The sequence below is a fragment of the Tauraco erythrolophus genome, chromosome 4, assembly GCF_009769465.1.
Source record: "Tauraco erythrolophus isolate bTauEry1 chromosome 4, bTauEry1.pri, whole genome shotgun sequence".
Lineage (NCBI taxonomy): Eukaryota > Metazoa > Chordata > Aves > Musophagiformes > Musophagidae > Tauraco > Tauraco erythrolophus.
The window spans coordinates 17,985,612-18,002,112 of NC_141468.1; the positions used below are offsets into that span (position 1 = coordinate 17,985,612).

Consider the following 16,501-nt stretch of genomic DNA (forward strand, 5'->3'; position numbering starts at 1 on the left):
GACTTGAACTTTCCCACTCTCAAAGAATAGAAAAATGTGTTCTTGCCTTTATTTGCCACACTTGCATAATACATGGAGACTTGAAATATGGTGAATGGAAATGAAAATGCACACAGTAGTAGCCCATAAATGTTGAAGCAACGAGCCTGTCTTGGAGAGTAGAGACTTCGGGCATTTAGGAACTAGCTTAATGTATTTATGAAAGCTTATTGAGAGATGGAAATGGATTTGCAGCTGTTTGTATTACTTCAAACAGTGGTGGAAGTTGGACACTCTGTTTAAGTAGGAAGAAGTGTTTAGATGAGTTTGCAAAACATTTTGATGGTGAATGAGGCTGCTGCCTTGGCTTTATCTGAAGGCACTTGCCTACTTCTCAGGACAGCTGCCTTTCCTGTGGATACTGCTGTGTCAGACCCTGTTCTGAATGAAGGCCTTTGGCCGGATTATGAAGACTCTTCTGAGTCAGAGGAAAGAACCGTGCTACCTGCTTCTGGCAAATATGAACCATAAAAATGTGGAATTTGTATACTGTCTTTGCACGTTCCTGTTTTCCTTCTGTGAAAAGCAAGAGGGCTTCTTCAACTGAAGCGTTTACTAAAACTTTTATTTGAGCCAGTGCTGTGCAGTTAAAAGCAATGCTCAAACCAGATCCTCAACTAGTCTTTAAATGGAGAGAATGCATATTGCTAAGTAGAAACAGAGGGTGATTTTTTTTTTTTAAATATATCATTTTTCTTATGAGTGATATATTTGTGATTTCTTTTAAAACAAAGGGGTTTATGCCCTGTACTTCAATCAAGGACTTGCAGGAGAGCCAAGTGTTCTGTGCCCCTTGAGAACTATGGTTTGCATGAATGTTATGCTTTTGCAGGCAGTGGATCTAAATCCTGGTTTCCAGCATGACCGTGACAGGTTAGAAACAAGCAGGAGTCAACTGCCAGTTGAAACACCTAGATGTATGATCCCAAAGCAGGCACCTGGCCAGCTCAATACTTCTGTGACTCACCACCACATACAATCACTGTATGGATTAGTGTAACTATTCACGGGAGTTCAGGCGCAGCTCAGTGCGGCTCCAACTCAGAGCCAAATGCCAGCTTTCAAGGTGCGAGTCAGTTGCTCAAACACCCAGAGATGGTTAGCATGGTTAGCCTGGGGTGTGCCATCTCCCCTGCGCAGCCCCTGCCGCGCCTCCTGCGGCCACTGCCTCGCACCCCGCTCCGCGGCTGGGAGCGGTCGGGCCGGCTGCGCGGCATGGAATTCAGGAGTGAAGGGGGGGGAAATCCCGAGAGTAGTCCCTGCTACGTGCCTTTATAAGCCAGCAGGTGCTAAACGCAACCGATCCCCCGACTTGGGGTGTTTCGTTAAGAAACGGCGCCGCCGGACCCAGCTCCCGCCCCGCGGCGGGCCCCGCGAGGGGCGGTGCGTTGCCGCCGGGCGCCGCCTCCGCCGGCGGAAGGGGAGGGCGGGCGGCCGGAACCGGCGGGGCTGGGGCGATGCTGGCGGCGGCGCGCCGCGTGGCCTGCGCCGTCTCCGGCGGGGTGGACAGCGCCGTGGCCGCCCTGCTGCTGCGCCGCCGAGGTGGGTGGGGGGGTGGGTGAGGGCGGCGGGGCCGCGCGTCGCCTCTCGGTCACCTCTCCGCCCTCCTGCCCGGACGCGTCCCGGACGCGCAGCCTCCTCCGGCCGGCGCGGCCCCGCGCTGTCCCGCCTGCTCCGGCCGGAGGAGCGGCCCCGCCTGGGGCGGGGCACCTCGGAGAGCCGGGCGCCTCGGGGGCGCGGAAGGGAGCAGTAACGGAGGGGATGGGAGAAACGCGGAGCTGTGGAATGCCTTCGCGTTAGGTTTCCGGAGGAGCTCGTTTTTGTGTTGGCTGTTAGCAACGACAAAAAAACCCCGTCATACAGTGACTGCACTGTGAAGCTTGGCAGCTTTTTGCTCTGTGCAGGACTACTCGCATCTTCTGAAGGAAGCAGTTACTCAAGTATTGAAAAACACAATTTTTGGGTCCAGGCTGTAGGAAGTCATTCGTTCTTACCTTCATTCCGTAGGCTACCAGGTGACAGGCGTCTTTATGAAGAACTGGGACCCTCTGGATGAACAAGGAGCTTGCTCTGTTGACAAAGACTGTGAAGATGCTTACCGGGTTTGTCAGAAGCTTGATATTCCTTTTCACCAGGTTTCCTACGTCAAAGAATACTGGAATGAAGTATTCAGGTAGAAACATGTTTAAAATAAGTGGTCTTTCAGTATGTCAGTGTATTACCGTGTTATTGTGAAAAGTAAGGATGGACAGATAACGGGCAGTGGCAGTTTGTTACAGTGTTGTCAGAAGGCTGTTAAATATCAGAGGATTTTTATTTTCCTCTCATTCATATTTAAGATCAGAATTTATATGTTGGTTTTAGTATGTTTGTTATTTTCGAAATTAATAGGAGATTTCTTCCTAGTTAGTATGAGCATGTAGCAAGTTGCTTTGTTGCAGCTCATTTTTTTCTGCTTGCCACATACTGGCCTGACCTTATTGCAGCTTGAGAAAAAGTATTTTACGGGGTGCTATTATTGTCTGCGTGTAATTTATGCAGTGCGTTTTACATTAATGTGTACCGAATCCAGCTTACCATAAAGTGATCATGAATATCAACAAATTTGAAACTGTTCTCTAAAGGAGGTCTTCAGATTTTCTGTGAATTTGTTCCCCTTTAAGGGAAGAAAATTCTACATAGGAAAAGGTGAGTTTTTCTTGGCAGGCAGGAAGTGCCGGGAAGTACTCATATAACAACATAATTTATGCACTCAACATAGATGTATATATATAAAATATAGTTGTTATCTAATCTTCATCATCCCCATTTCAGTAGTGCTGTTGTTACCTTGTCTCAGAAGAAATTGAGGAATTGCCTAGCCGTGCTACTGGTACTTCATGTTGAAACGACATCAAGTTGAGCACTAAACTTTTGTACAGTCAGTGACAGAAACAGCTTTGTTCTGGGAAACTTGTTTTTTCCCTCTTGATGTGAGAATGAATAGATGCTCTCAAAACTAGAGGGGTGCCGAGTGTCTGTACACGACAGCAAATCAAAGATCTTAGATGATCGCCTTTTGTTTTGCTTCTCATCGTTTATTAGTACAGTTTTCCCAAACAATCTGTTGCAAGTATCTTGGTTTGTTTCATAATCCTTTTTTCTTTACTGTCACCACTGACCTTGAATCTCCTCTGGATCTCTCTTTAAAGGGTTATTCATCAGAAAAACATCTTTTATCAAGAGACCTATTCCAGGTCTTGTCTTTCCATGGTTTGTGCGGAGTTTGCTTCAGATCTCTACATCAGAGAGATTCAGCAGGCAGCCTTCCTTGCCTTTTCTCTGGTTCCATGCTTTACTTGACATTCAGAACTGATGTGAGCCTGGCTTTATGCTGAGTCTTTTATGAAGCTTCCAGTTTACTCTTGCAGTATTAACAAAGGAGTGTTGTGTTATCGTAAGAGTACAGTGCTGAGCCCGCAAGAGGGGAGGCAGCTCTGGGTAGACCCAGGTGATTTAATTAGTAGTATGAATTGTTGAATTCAGAACTGTTAAAAAGGAGTTAGACAGAATCAAAGTTTTGTTGCTTTATTTTCCATTTATGAATTTAATGTATGACATGGTAAGGAAGAAGCAGTTGATTCTGTTTCAGATGGTGAAAAGTAAAACCAAATACTAGGGTCACTGGTGTTCTTTTAAATCTGGTCTGTGCCCTTGGTTCCTCGACTTCCGTGACTAATGAGGACAAGCAAAATAATACAGTGATCAGGCCTTTTGATATTGCAGTGCGTCACTGTCAGTGCATCACTGTATCCTGGTTTAATTTCATTAGTTATTATTTCAGTGTTTTCAAGCAAATAATGCTAAGCACTTAATTATGCGACAGTGTAAAACTACAACATGACTTTGAGAAATTACTTGAATTTCTTGAAGGAACAAAAAAAAGGGAAAAAATCTTTATAGAATTAAGCCCGTAACTGCTTATGGTGGCATTGTTCCAGATGAAGTTATTGTCCGGCCAGGTGAACCACAAATAACTCCTGGTGTGTACTCCACTGCACTGTCACTTTGAAAAATTAAATGGTGGTGTTTAATTCTGAAAGTAAATATTTCATAAGAGATGAGTAGGATGTGCACTGTGGGTAGCCATGTCTCCCGAGGGATTATTACTTTAATAAAACATAGTTACAAGATTGTGAGTGATCATTGGACTGTGTCCTCGGTGCACTTTGGAGAAAATCTTCCAAGCGTTGTTTTTTACGGGTTAAAATCTAATCAGTATTTTATTTCTTACATAAAATGCTTAGTATGACTGGGTCTCAAGTTCTCATGTTTAAACAGATCTTGCAGTCTTGGGTAGTATTATGCAGTGTTAATAATGCTGATATACGTTTGAATCTTTATTTTACAGTGAACTCTTAAAAGAGTATGAATTGGGAAGGACTCCTAATCCTGATATTGTGTGTAACAAGCACATCAAATTCAACTACTTTCTTCATTATGCTATGGATAACCTTGGTAAGGCATTTTCAAGTGTGTCAGTACAGAGTGTGTGCCGTGGAAATGCTTAAAGGATACAAACTCTTGAAAAGGTGGGGAAAAACATCAGTTCCTATGCATGCCTAATTCACATATCTCTGTCGCAGTATTTCAATATTTGCAAAGTTTCAAGTTTGCTTTTACCTACAGAAAATGCATATGTTCAGCTTGGAACGGACCTTTAAAGGTCATCTAGTCCAGCCTCCGTGCCATGGGCAGGGACATCTTCCACTAGATAGGTTGCTCATACGTAGGAACAAATTTAATTGAGGGACATACCTGAGTTGACCTGACCATTAAGTTTTACATTCTTAAGCGATCCTTAAAGTACAAAAGCACATGTGCTGGCATGCTGATGAATAGTTCGAATTATTTAAATAGCAGGAGTGTGATTATTGTCAGTATAAGATTTCTCTATAGGTTTTCTTCCTTCATTACTTTTTGCTTTTCTTACTGGATGTTTATAATCCTGTTTTAAACTGTGAATTTCAAGTATGCGCCTTTGTGTTTTGTTTTTTTTTTCTTGATAGGAGCAGATGCCATTGCTACTGGGCATTATGCTAGGACCTCACTGGAGGATGAGGAAGTGTTTCAACAGAAATACACTAAAGGACCACAAAGGCTTTTCAGAAACCGTTTTGAAGTTAGAAATAGTAAGTGGTTTCTTCATTTCATATTTCATCCTGGATGTGAAAGAGAAATTTAAACTATATTTGGTGACAGAGAATCAGGGAAGTTTGTTACCTTACACACAATGATTATCATTTAAACCCCAGCCTTCATAGAAGGTTGATTCCACAAAACATTACATTATTGAAAATTAGCCTGACTAGTCCAGTATTACATTTTCTATTTTAAGAGTTCTAACCCAGGTGCAGAGGTAAGAATAAGCGTTTCAGTAGTAATCAACATTCTGAAGGAGCTGTAATGTAGATTAAGGAGACAGGGCTATCTTCTATACCCTGGAAAAGTATTTCAAGAAATCTTTATCAGTATTTCCATGACTTACATAAAATTTTCTTTTTTAATGTTTCTTCTATTTTAGGGAATTCAGTATATGGTATAGATGGAACTCGTCATGAGGATATGCACAAGTGGAATTTTAGAATTAAGGTTTTGAAACATGAAAAGGCATAACATACTTTTATACAGTAATTGGACTATATATTATTTTACTGGAAAAAATTAGGTTCTCATTCAGTAATTCAACTCTTCTGCCTTATTTCTCTGTTTTCCTACCTGGTTTTCCCAGGTAGATCAAGGTTCTGGCTACACTGCAATTGAAAAGTGCAAGTGCAGCATGAGCAGATGTTTTTAAGGCTATGATTCTCAGGTCAGCAAAGATAATAGTAGCAGCAGTGCAGGTTTTGCTCTTCACTTTAATAGTTTGCCTGTGGCTGTACATAATCAGAGGTTGATCTCAGCACCGCAGTGCTTCCTTCTCTTGTTATCAGTACCAAAGCCAGCTTGATGAATGCTGTTTTGAGTATGTCTCTGCATGGCACTATCGCAGCTTGAATGGTAATGTAGAGATTTCCCAAATGGCTCTGCCGTGGGTCATAATGCAGTGAAGTAACTCAGATGAAACTCTGATGTATAATGAGATGTATGCTATGCCCAAAGGGAAAGAAACTTGCAAACCGCCACTCTGTCACGGTGATGTTTCTGTGTTACAGCTTCCCTGCTTTCATTTGTTTGTTCTGGACTTAAAGGAGTTTGTTTGTTTCTTTAATTTTATTTCTGGAAAGTCAAAATGGCCCCAGCAGGACCAACAGTCTGTACTTGTGACAGGCTGTGATTCACAGTTGCAGTATTTTGCGATGTTCTAAACAGACTTCCTGCCTCGTTACTGAGATTTTATATTATTAGTTATGACTGAACTGGTGGCCTGTAGTTAGCGTTCGTTTGAGTCAAGAAACACATAAGCAGAGTTTGTACAACAGCAGAGCTATTAGCTCTCAAAGAGAGTGGACAGAACATGAATGAAAAACTGTACCAATTTTATTTCACCAATAGTAAAGAAAAAAGTCAAGCTCTTCTCTCTGAGCATTGGGAATAACTGCTGATCGTTCAAGTCATTGATTTATAGCAGGGTGATTTCAGGGCAAAACCGCATGTCTCTTTGAAGAACCGTATACTCTAAGATATTGGAATCTTCATTCTCTTTCACATGCAATGTGAAAGTTGTTTTTGTTTTTCATGTTATGTTGATGTTCTTGCCAGTGACATGTGCAGTATTGTAACAGAAGAGACAATGTGAGACTTTGTAAGATTTAGTGTTGTACAAAATTGGAATCTTTCTAGATCTTTTTAGTGGTGAGAAAAAACTCACACATTTTCAATTAGTTTTTGAAAAACCTGAAAAACACTGTCTTTAACATGTATTTGGAAATAATAAAACTAAAACGTTGGTTGTCAAACAAAATGCTAAAGGGAGTTGAACTATTAAAGGGGGTTATGTTGAGATGTTTTATGTGTTCTGCACTTTGCAGCTGTGAAACTCCTTCAAGGGGCTGACCTCTTTAAGGACCAGACCTTCTTTCTAAGCCAGATCTCACAAGATGCTTTGAGGAAAACCATTTTCCCTTTGGGGGATTTAACAAAAAGTTTTGTAAAGAAGATAGCAGCGGAACATGGCCTTCATCACGTGCTAAAGAAAAAAGAGGCATGGTAACACTTAAACTCTTTTGATTTGTATTTCTCTCTGAAAAAGATTTTCCTGAACTTTTTGAACTTCAGTCTGTGACAACTGGTCTGTTTCCAAGCACCATAATAGAATGAGTTTGGGAAGCAGTTTTATAGCTGTCTGCTTGCTTAAAAGTATTTCTATGAGCTTGTGGTTAGTTGTGTATTTTAGCTTGCAGATAATGTGTCTACCATTGTATGTCAGAAGAGCTCAGGTGAAGGTGAATATGTTAGGATGCTGTGAGCCTTAAGAAAAGCATTCTCTATCACAGCAGGTGAGAAGCCTTTAGTATTTATTTTCCGTAGCTGTTAAGGGCTTCCTCATTGTAATTGTTTTTCAATATGTCTTTGTGGAAATTGGATTGTGCTGGTTTTCTACAGTTACTCATTTAAAATGAAAGTTCTGTTTCTCTAAGAACTGACACTTCATGAGTTGATTGTAAAAAAAAAAAAAGAAAAAAATGTCATGCAGGCAGCAGTTGTATTGCTGGTGCTGCTGTCTTGATTGCTTTTAATGTTTGTATTCGTCCACTGTAAATGGGTGTTTGGAGAATGTAGACAGTAGCTGAAAGGAAAAGGAAAGCCTGTTTGGTTTTGAATGTGTTTTTTTTTCAAGAGATACGTGATTATGATATAATTTGTGTTACTTTTATACTTTAATCTGAAAGAGACTTTTGTTTTTAATATACATCCAATATAGTCGCCAAGGTTAATGTATTTATTTATTGAACATGCGTTCTATTTCCTGTTATTTCTCTTCTGTACTTACAGGTTTCACTGATACTGTATAGAATTAGATTACCTATATCGGAGCGGATGTCGTTTTATTTATTTTATGAGATGCCTAGCATAGTTTGGGATACATGGAGAGGGGAATCCATCTTGGACAGATTATTAATAGACATTATTTCAGCTGTTTTTCTCTGCTTTTATGGATTCAGTACCATGCTTCCTTTTCAGAGTATGGGAGTCTGTTTCATTGGTGAAAGAAACTTTGAAAAATTCCTTCTTGAGGTGAGCAACATGAGATCTACAACAATCTTTATGTTCTGTTGTGGTTTTCAGTAGTGATTTATAACACCGCCTACAGAAAAATCTCCAGCAGCTTGTGGCCCACACTAAGTAGCAATGTCCCACCTCCCTTTGAGGTGCCCAGCCTACCCAGAAGCTAATGCCAACAGCCTGTAGGAAGTATCTTGCCCCTCCACCAGCTGACAGTCAGTCACTTTCTGTAGCAAAAGGAGTGTGTGCTAGGCTCTGACAAGTGGTTGGGATGTGAGAGGGGCAAATGGCTGAATCCTGCTGGCTCCTGGCATAAGTGAGCATGGGGGGAGTGAAGCCCAGAATCACTGCTGATAGGCACCGCCCTTCCTCCTTTTCTGTCTAAAGCAGTTTAGGGAAGAGGCCGTAAGCTGCGTGGGCAGAGTTTGCTTCTTGAAAAGTTATTTTCCAAATTCAAGAGAAGGTAGTGACAGAACCTGAAATACACTGTGAGGTTTTTTTGGGCCATCTGGTGACTTAACCAATCTCTTTCTATTTGGTAGTATATAGAACCTCAACCAGGTAACTTTGTTTCCATTGAAGATAAGAAGGTGATGGGAAAACACAAAGGTAATTGGCTAACCTACCTGAATAACTACTTTTAGATAAATGGAACAATACTGCTTATAGTTGGAGGGACAAATCTTTTGAAATTCCAAACCAGTCTACAGGTTCTTCCCAGTTTGATGACTCTAATGATTGTGGAAAACTTGCTTTATGCAATAATAGATCCTCAAACTACAACTGATTCTTGATAATTTGTTCCATGTTGCAAGAAAGTAAATTATAATTAATAGGGTTACTTCGTTGATACTAAGTGGTTGTTAATTTAATACCAAGAGACCATTTTTCATTTAATTCTTTCAAAATGACTGTACTTCAGTTCCAGATTCTTTAGTACCTAAACTTTGCAGAGAAAATACACCGAGCACCTCAGTGATGCATGATAGGACATCCCCAAATGTGGGCAGCTTACCTTTTCCTTTCCCTCTGTGTGTCCTTCCTTTGCTCTGCTCAGTTCTAGCTGCCAGAACTGAGTTCCTCTTCCAAGTAATTTATGGAAGTGGAGTACTGTGTTCAACTCTGGAGTCGTCAGTACAGGAAAGACATGGAGCCATTGGAGCGGATCCAGAGGAGGGACATGAAGATGATCTGAGGGCTGGAGCACCTCTGCTATGAAGACAGGCTGAGAGAGTTGGAGTGGTGCAGCCTGGAGAAGAGAAGGCTCCGAGGAGACCTAGCAGCCTTCCAGTAGCTAAAAGGGGCATACAAGAAAGCTGGAGAGGGACTTTTCACAAGGATGTACAGTGACAGGACAAGGGGTAATAGCTTTAAACTGAAAGAGGGCAAATTTAGATTAGAAATAAATTCTTCTCCCTGGGGGTGGTGAGGCACTGGAACAAGTTGCCCAGAGAAGTTGTGGATGCCCCATCCCTGGAGGTGTTCAAGGCCAGGTTGGATGAGGCTTTGAGCAACTTGGTCTAGTGGAAGGTGTCCCTGCCCATGGCAGGGGGCTTGAAACTAGATGATCTTTAAGGTCCCTTCCAACCCTAACCATTCTATGATTCTATGATGTTCTACTAGTACATAAAAGTAACGGTAACTGGTAAGACTGAGTGGTAGCAAAACCACAAATTGAAGCTGAAACAGAGAAATGTGTGTCTTTTATAAACCCTAATACCACAATTGCAACGGATTAGTTCAAACTAATGTGTGTTAGTTACAGATGAAAACTTTCAAGATGTTAGTTTAGTTTGTAATTGCTGCACTCCCTAAGACAATGTCGTTCGTTATTCTTTGTTTAGTGGTAGAGTTTGGGGGAAATTATTTGTACATATTTTTCTGAAAGTGATGTTGAAAGTTGCTACCAACATTACTGTTTTGTATTTTTTTAGGTTGGTTCCTCTACACAATAGGCCAGAGGGCTAGACTAGCAGGCCTGCGGGATGCTTGGTTCGTTGTAGACAAAGATGTCAGCACTGGAGATGTCTTCGTGGTGAGTTAATTAACACTGATATTGCAAATTACTAATGCAAACATTTTGTGACTCCTGCTGTATGGAATGTGATTCTAACCTGGGCAGAATTCTTGGCTTTCCTCTTGAGGGAAACAAGAACCAACTAGTGCTGCATCAGCAGATTTGAAACATCTTGTCCAAACTGGCTTTTCTTGAATAGAAAATTGTTTTAGATTTTGGCATAGAACTTTTCCAAACAAAGGGCAAATACTGAAAAGAATCAGCCAATGTACTGAGCTCTCATTTTCTACTCTAAAACATGAAGTTTTTATTGTAGGTATTATCACACAGTATATAAAATGTGTATTGTCTTGGTTTACTATGTATTGATAGTTTTTTTTTTCTAGTAAAAAAAGTAGTAGCCAGTAATACAGTTTTATCATTTTGAAAACTGAGGCAGAATAAACGTAATACTGCAAATAATTGGTGTTTTAATGACTGATCATATGAGATGACTGGGAGTTCTGCAGTTTGCTAGCATTGTTAATGTTGCTTGCTGTTCTTGCAGTTGTTACTCTTATTTGATACTGATGTGATTATAATGAGGTGTTCTGCTACTTGTTGATGTGCCTGGGGGGAAAAAATCATAATCAAATGAGAGTTGAGAGGAAAGAGATGGGACCACTAAGAAATTTTTTTTAGGCCCTATAGTAAGGTTGTGTGTATGTAACACCTTTGTTGGAGCGGTGTTGAGTTGAGAAATTGGAGAAGAGGGAGGTAGCATCTTGTTGAGGTCAGATAAGGAGGGCAGTAGATGTCTGAACTCAGCCTAAAGAAGGCAAAAATATGATTGAAGGAAAAAGAATACAAGAAGTGACATGACTGTGAGATGTAGAAGACTGACAATTCTAGCTTGCTTTAGCCTGTTTTTTTTCATTAAAGGCTTCCACCTGAAAGCGGATCAAGTGTTAATAAATGCTTGCTTTCTTACCCATTTTGCCTTCATTTTGATATGGCTTGATGCTTCTTCTGTATTTCATGCTTTGCGTTACAAGTTAGATGCTCTCTGGCAAAAACATCAGTGTTAAATAAATGTCTTGTTTTAAGGCACCATCAACAGATCACCCTGCTCTGTACAGAGACCTGTTGCGGACAAACCGAGTGCACTGGATAGCAGAGGAACCTCCTGCAGAGCTCGTTAGAGAGAAGATGATGGAATGTAATTTCAGGTTTCGGCACCAGATGGCACTGGGTAATAAAACCTTGGTTTGGTTTTTGTTCTACTCAGTTTGTGAAACTGTGGTAATGTGTTCAGTGTAGTTTTGCAGAAATAGTTGAAATGTTTTGGCTTGCCTTTCTATTTCTGTAGTGTCTTTATAAAAGAATTCTGTGCCGTAGTACCTTGACTTACATCTGTTTCACCTAGTGATGAAGGTTTTTGTTTTTAATGTGAACATAAGGATTAACTGGCAGATGCTTGGCCATTTTCTGCTCTAGTGCCTTGTGTGCTGACTCTGAACCAAGATGGGAGTGTGTGGGTGACACTAGTGAAGCCAGCAAGAGCTATCACACCTGGGCAGGTAAGTTATTAGAAGTGATTTTCTTTTAGAGAGGCAGAATCCCCTCCCTCGACCTGCTGGCCACGCTTCTTTTGCTGCAGCCCAGGATACAGTTGGCTTTCTGGGCTGCAAACGCACATTGCTGGCTCATGTTGAGCTTCTCATCCACCAGCACTCCCAAGTCCCTCTTGTTAGGGCAGCTCTCAATCCATTCTCTGCCCGGCCTGTACTTGTGCTCGGGATTGCCCCAACCCACGTGCAGGACCTTGCACTTGGCCTTGTTGAACTTCGTGAGGTTCTCACAGGCCCACCTCTCCAGCCTGTCAAGGTCCCTCTGGATGGCATCCCTTCCCTCCAGCGTGTCCACAACACCACACAGCTTGGTGTTTTCAGCAATCTTGCTGAGGGTGCACTCAATCCTACTGTCCATGTCGCTGACAAAGATGTTAAACAGCACCTGCCCCAATATCGACCGCTGAGGAACACCACTCGTCACTGGCATCCACTTAGACATCGAGCCGTTGACCACAGCTTTTTGAGTGCGACCACCCAGCCAGTTCCTTATCCACCAAGTGGTCCATCCATCAAATCCATGTCTCTCCAATTTAGAAACAAGGATGTCGTGCAGGACAGTGTCAAATGCTTTGGACAAGTCCAGGTAGATGATGTCCATTGCTTTTCTCTTATCCACCAACACTGTAACCCTGTCATAGGAAGCCACCAAATTTGTCAGGCACGACTATCCCCATAGTCTGAGAAACTGGCTTACAAGTTTTAGAAATACATGAAAACATCTCTGGTAATGAAAACATCTCTGGTAATCAATTATGTTTGCAGAAATGGAATCTGTTGTTGTCTTCATGAGAGTTTTAAAAAGGCATTAGTTTGGAAATTAACTGCTGGATGTGATTTTAGTGTTCAGATTTGTTTAGTGATGATCTGTGTCCTGTGAATTTCCTTGTCCCAGAGCAAAGCACTGAGTACTGAAAAGAGGCACTGTGTAGAGATGCCTTTGAACACTGCTGATATAAAGATACTTCATCCCATTGTAAACCAGTCATTCTCAGACATTTTCTACGTGCCCTCTCCCGGCATACGTTCTACCCTCCCTCTCCTTCACCAAGACTTGGGGGCCTGTGGGACACATTGGGAGGGAAATTGTCTGGGAACAATTTGTAATGGAAGAGGGATACACTTAAGAGGAGTGAGCTGAGTGTCCAGCCAGAGGTGATGACAGGCAGGAGAAGCCCCTGACTGCCAGGGTCTTCTGAGCCTGTAACTGCAAGGGAATGAGACAAGGCCAGGATGTTTGTGCTCCTCCGCTCCTGCAAGAACCTGCTGAGCACATCAGGGAGCCCGTGTCACTTCCTTCGAGGTGGTCTGCTCCAGTAGTCCTTGGTCCCCTTTGTATTTTGAGAAGTGCAGCTGTAGCCTGGGCAGAGTTGTCTGGAGAAGGTCCAGTGAAGATGCAGATGATGATATGTATGTTGTCCCCTTTGGGAAAGGAAGCATTCCAATACAATCCGTTCCACCTCAGTAACTGAAGAGTTTTGAAAAAATCTTGTAGAAGTTCATGATGGAATTTCCACCGACATGTTTATATTTACACTCATGTGAGCCACCAAATCCTTTGAGGGTTTTTTTATTCTTTTTTTTTAAGATTTAGTCAGAACAAATGAAAATGAATACATGCATGGTCCAGCAGGTCTTGCACAGCCTGCAATTGCTCACCATACCATTTGCAGCTGCTGAAAAGACTCTCCCTGTGTTTATCTCCTAGTTTGCCGTGTTCTACAAGGGCGACGAGTGCTTGGGCAGTGGGAAGATCCTAAGGATGGGCCCATCAGTGTATACCATGCAACAGGGCAAAAACCGTGAGGAGAGTCCAAAGAAGGAAGAGATAGACAAGATAGAACCAGCAACATAACACATGGCTTTGTTTATTAAAGGACTTTGGAAAGTTTGCTGCCCGAGAATAATAAAACCAATAATATATTTTTTGTTGATCTGTATGTTCTAAAGGTCAGTTGACCATCGAGTCTCAGCTCTGGACTGTTAGCACTGAACAGGTTAAAAACTAAAGCCAGTTTGGTACAATTTTACTGGACTGGATGGTGGTATTTATGTTAATATGTCTCAAGGCATGTCTTAAAGTAGTTACACATAGAAGATTTTTAATATAAAAATCATGTCTGAAATCATAAATCTTTCTTTTATGCATAAGTGAAATACTTCTTACCTGAAGATACCTGTCCCTAGGTAAAGTACATACGTTGTTTTACAGTAAATGTATGTTTGTGCTTTGAACTCTGGAAAAGGAATGAATGATATTTAAGTTCAGCATTTTGAATGAGCTCCAAACAACAGATATTTATTTTTCATTTTCTATAGTTTTATAGAAATGCTTTGGATTCTTAAGCTGTATTAAGTAGTGGTTTCAGATGTTTACGTAATTCAGAATTACAAATCTGGGGGCTTCAAAACAGTCTTGATTGTTACATTTTTTCACAAAACTGACTAATTTTTTGTTAACTGCTGAGGGCAGAGGCTGTTTGGTTTGTCTCCTGAAGAAGAAAATGCATTGCTGTGCCTCAGAAAAATGCAAATTCATATGCATTTCTTTATTATGTAGCTAACTTAATATAGATGCAATACTAATTTGATCTTGCCGTGCGTCAAAATGGAGTGGTATTAGGAAGGGCTGAATACCCCTTTCCAAGTTATCTATGTTTATAAGGATTGAGTGCATACCGAGGACACCCTAAGCTTGTAATAAAACTTTATTACAGCAAGTCAACAAAAATGAATTCCTGTCTTTCAGCATGGTAGTAGAAGGTAACTGTCTCTGAAGTACAGCTGTGCAGGAGCAGGACTTTCTAGATGAGGGTAGAATTTTGAGATTCGCATCTAATTTGGGCAGTAGGAAAGCTGTGCCATGGATAGATCTTTTCAGCAGATCTGAAGGCTTGGATTAAATGTGCATCCTTTTCAGTTGTCTTAGTATCTTCCAAGAATTTCTTTTATTTCTTCTGGTAAGAAAAGTAAAAGGTAGTCTCCCTTCTTCAAAGTGTGGAAGTAGAAGGGGGAGAAGATACTCTTCACTGTCTACCTGCTGGTGTGGCAAAGTTAAACACATGGTTCAGGGAGCCCTGTGGAAAAAACCTAGACTGTTAAAATCTTATGTATTTATTTGAAATTACAGTAGACGTGCTTGAGAGGGGAAAAAAAGCCATCCTTTTTCACCGGTGCCAAAATCAATTCAACTTAAAAGTCTGTCTTCAGAGTGTCTATCCACGTGCAGGTTAACTGTAAAGACTATTTATGCTTCACGTCAACTCCTGATCAATGTTAGGTTAGTTGTGTTATGGGTCCTGGTCATGACTTTTATGTGGTTTTCATAATGTTTTCCTTATCTTTCCTGAAACTTTTTTCTTTGCAAAGTGTAGAATTAGTTCCTAGGGAGTTAATGCTCCACATTGTCCTCATCCGAGTTTTCCAGTAAATGTCCCAATTAAAACCTTCGCAAATGTTTTGTGTTACACTAGTGTAGTCTTTATTATTACTTCATCTCACAACACTCAGGTGTGTCTCACAACACTGTTGTATGTTTGGATGGGTAGAGGTAGTTTCAGCTATGAGGACATGAAAAAGGACGTAGCCATTTCTGTGTCTTCAAAATTCACATTCTTTTAAAATTCACAGAACTGCAGATGTTGGGAAGGACCTCTGGACATCATCTAGTCCAACTCCGCTGCTCAAGGCAGGGGCAACTAGAGCAGGTTGCTGAGGGCCATGTTGTCAGGTTTTTGAGTATCTCTGAGGATGGAGACACCACAGCTTGCACTGATAAGGTCCCCATGAGCCTTCTCTTCTCAAGGCTGAACAGTTCCAGCTGTCTTTGTATGATGGGTACACCAGTCCCCCTTCATCAGCTCTTCCATATCTGTGTCAGGAAGTTATCAGTATCCCAGAGACCTTGTGGACTGCTTGTGCCTTTCAGTGTTGTACCTCCAGCAGGTATCGTAGTGATTTAAGTCCTCCATGAGGACCAAGGCCTGCAAACATGAGGCTTCTTCCAGTTGTCTGTCTTTCTGATTGCACAGTCTGTAGCAGACACCTACAGCCATGTCACCCATGTGTGTCGCCCCTCTGCTCCTAACCCACGTGCTGTCAGCTGGCTCATTGTCCACCCCCAGCTGGAGTTCCGTGCTGTCCTGCTGCTCCCTTACGTCCAGGATGACTTCCCTGCCTTCCCTTCCCAAACTCTCCTTCTTGGAGATCCCGTACCCGTCCATGGCAACACTTTGGCTGTGTGAGCTGTCCTACCATGTCTTCATGATCCCGATGTGATTGATCCATGCAACTGCACACAGACCTTGAGCTCCTCTTGCTGCATGTGTAGTGTACAGGCTCTTCAGAGGGGCATCTAGAGCGGCCTCTCCTTTCTGTTTGGTTGTTTTCAAGGTCTCGCCTGCCTGGACCACCCTGCTGCCTTAGCTTGCCAACCCAGTCCGCCACTGGGTCTCTGCACTCCATCCTGTATCAAAGTGCCTGGTGAGCAGCAAACCTCCCTAGACACCAGATTGAGTCAGCAGCTGGAGCTTCTGTCCCCTATGGCAGGGACTGTCCCGCTGCTGTCGCTCTGCCTGTCCCTCCTTCCATACAGTGATGGGTTTGGGCTCTCAAGGCTGCAGGGTTTCAG

At 42.0% G+C, this 16,501-nt stretch overlaps 1 protein-coding gene across 1 annotated transcript; it reads left to right on the forward strand.

Annotated features, from left to right (window-relative positions):
* The first annotated feature begins 1,496 nt into the window (after positions 1 to 1,496).
* On the forward strand, positions 1,497 to 15,211 carry TRMU (tRNA mitochondrial 2-thiouridylase). The gene is made up of 11 exons (XM_086609917.1): positions 1,497 to 1,581; positions 2,047 to 2,212; positions 4,430 to 4,536; positions 5,088 to 5,210; positions 7,050 to 7,222; positions 8,203 to 8,256; positions 8,787 to 8,853; positions 10,179 to 10,279; positions 11,348 to 11,492; positions 11,738 to 11,820; positions 13,580 to 15,211. The coding sequence occupies exons 1-11, from the start codon at positions 1,497 to 1,499 to the stop codon at positions 13,724 to 13,726; spliced, it is 1,251 nt and encodes a 416-aa protein (XP_086466043.1). The 3' UTR covers positions 13,727 to 15,211.
* Positions 15,212 to 16,501: the final 1,290 nt, after the last annotated feature.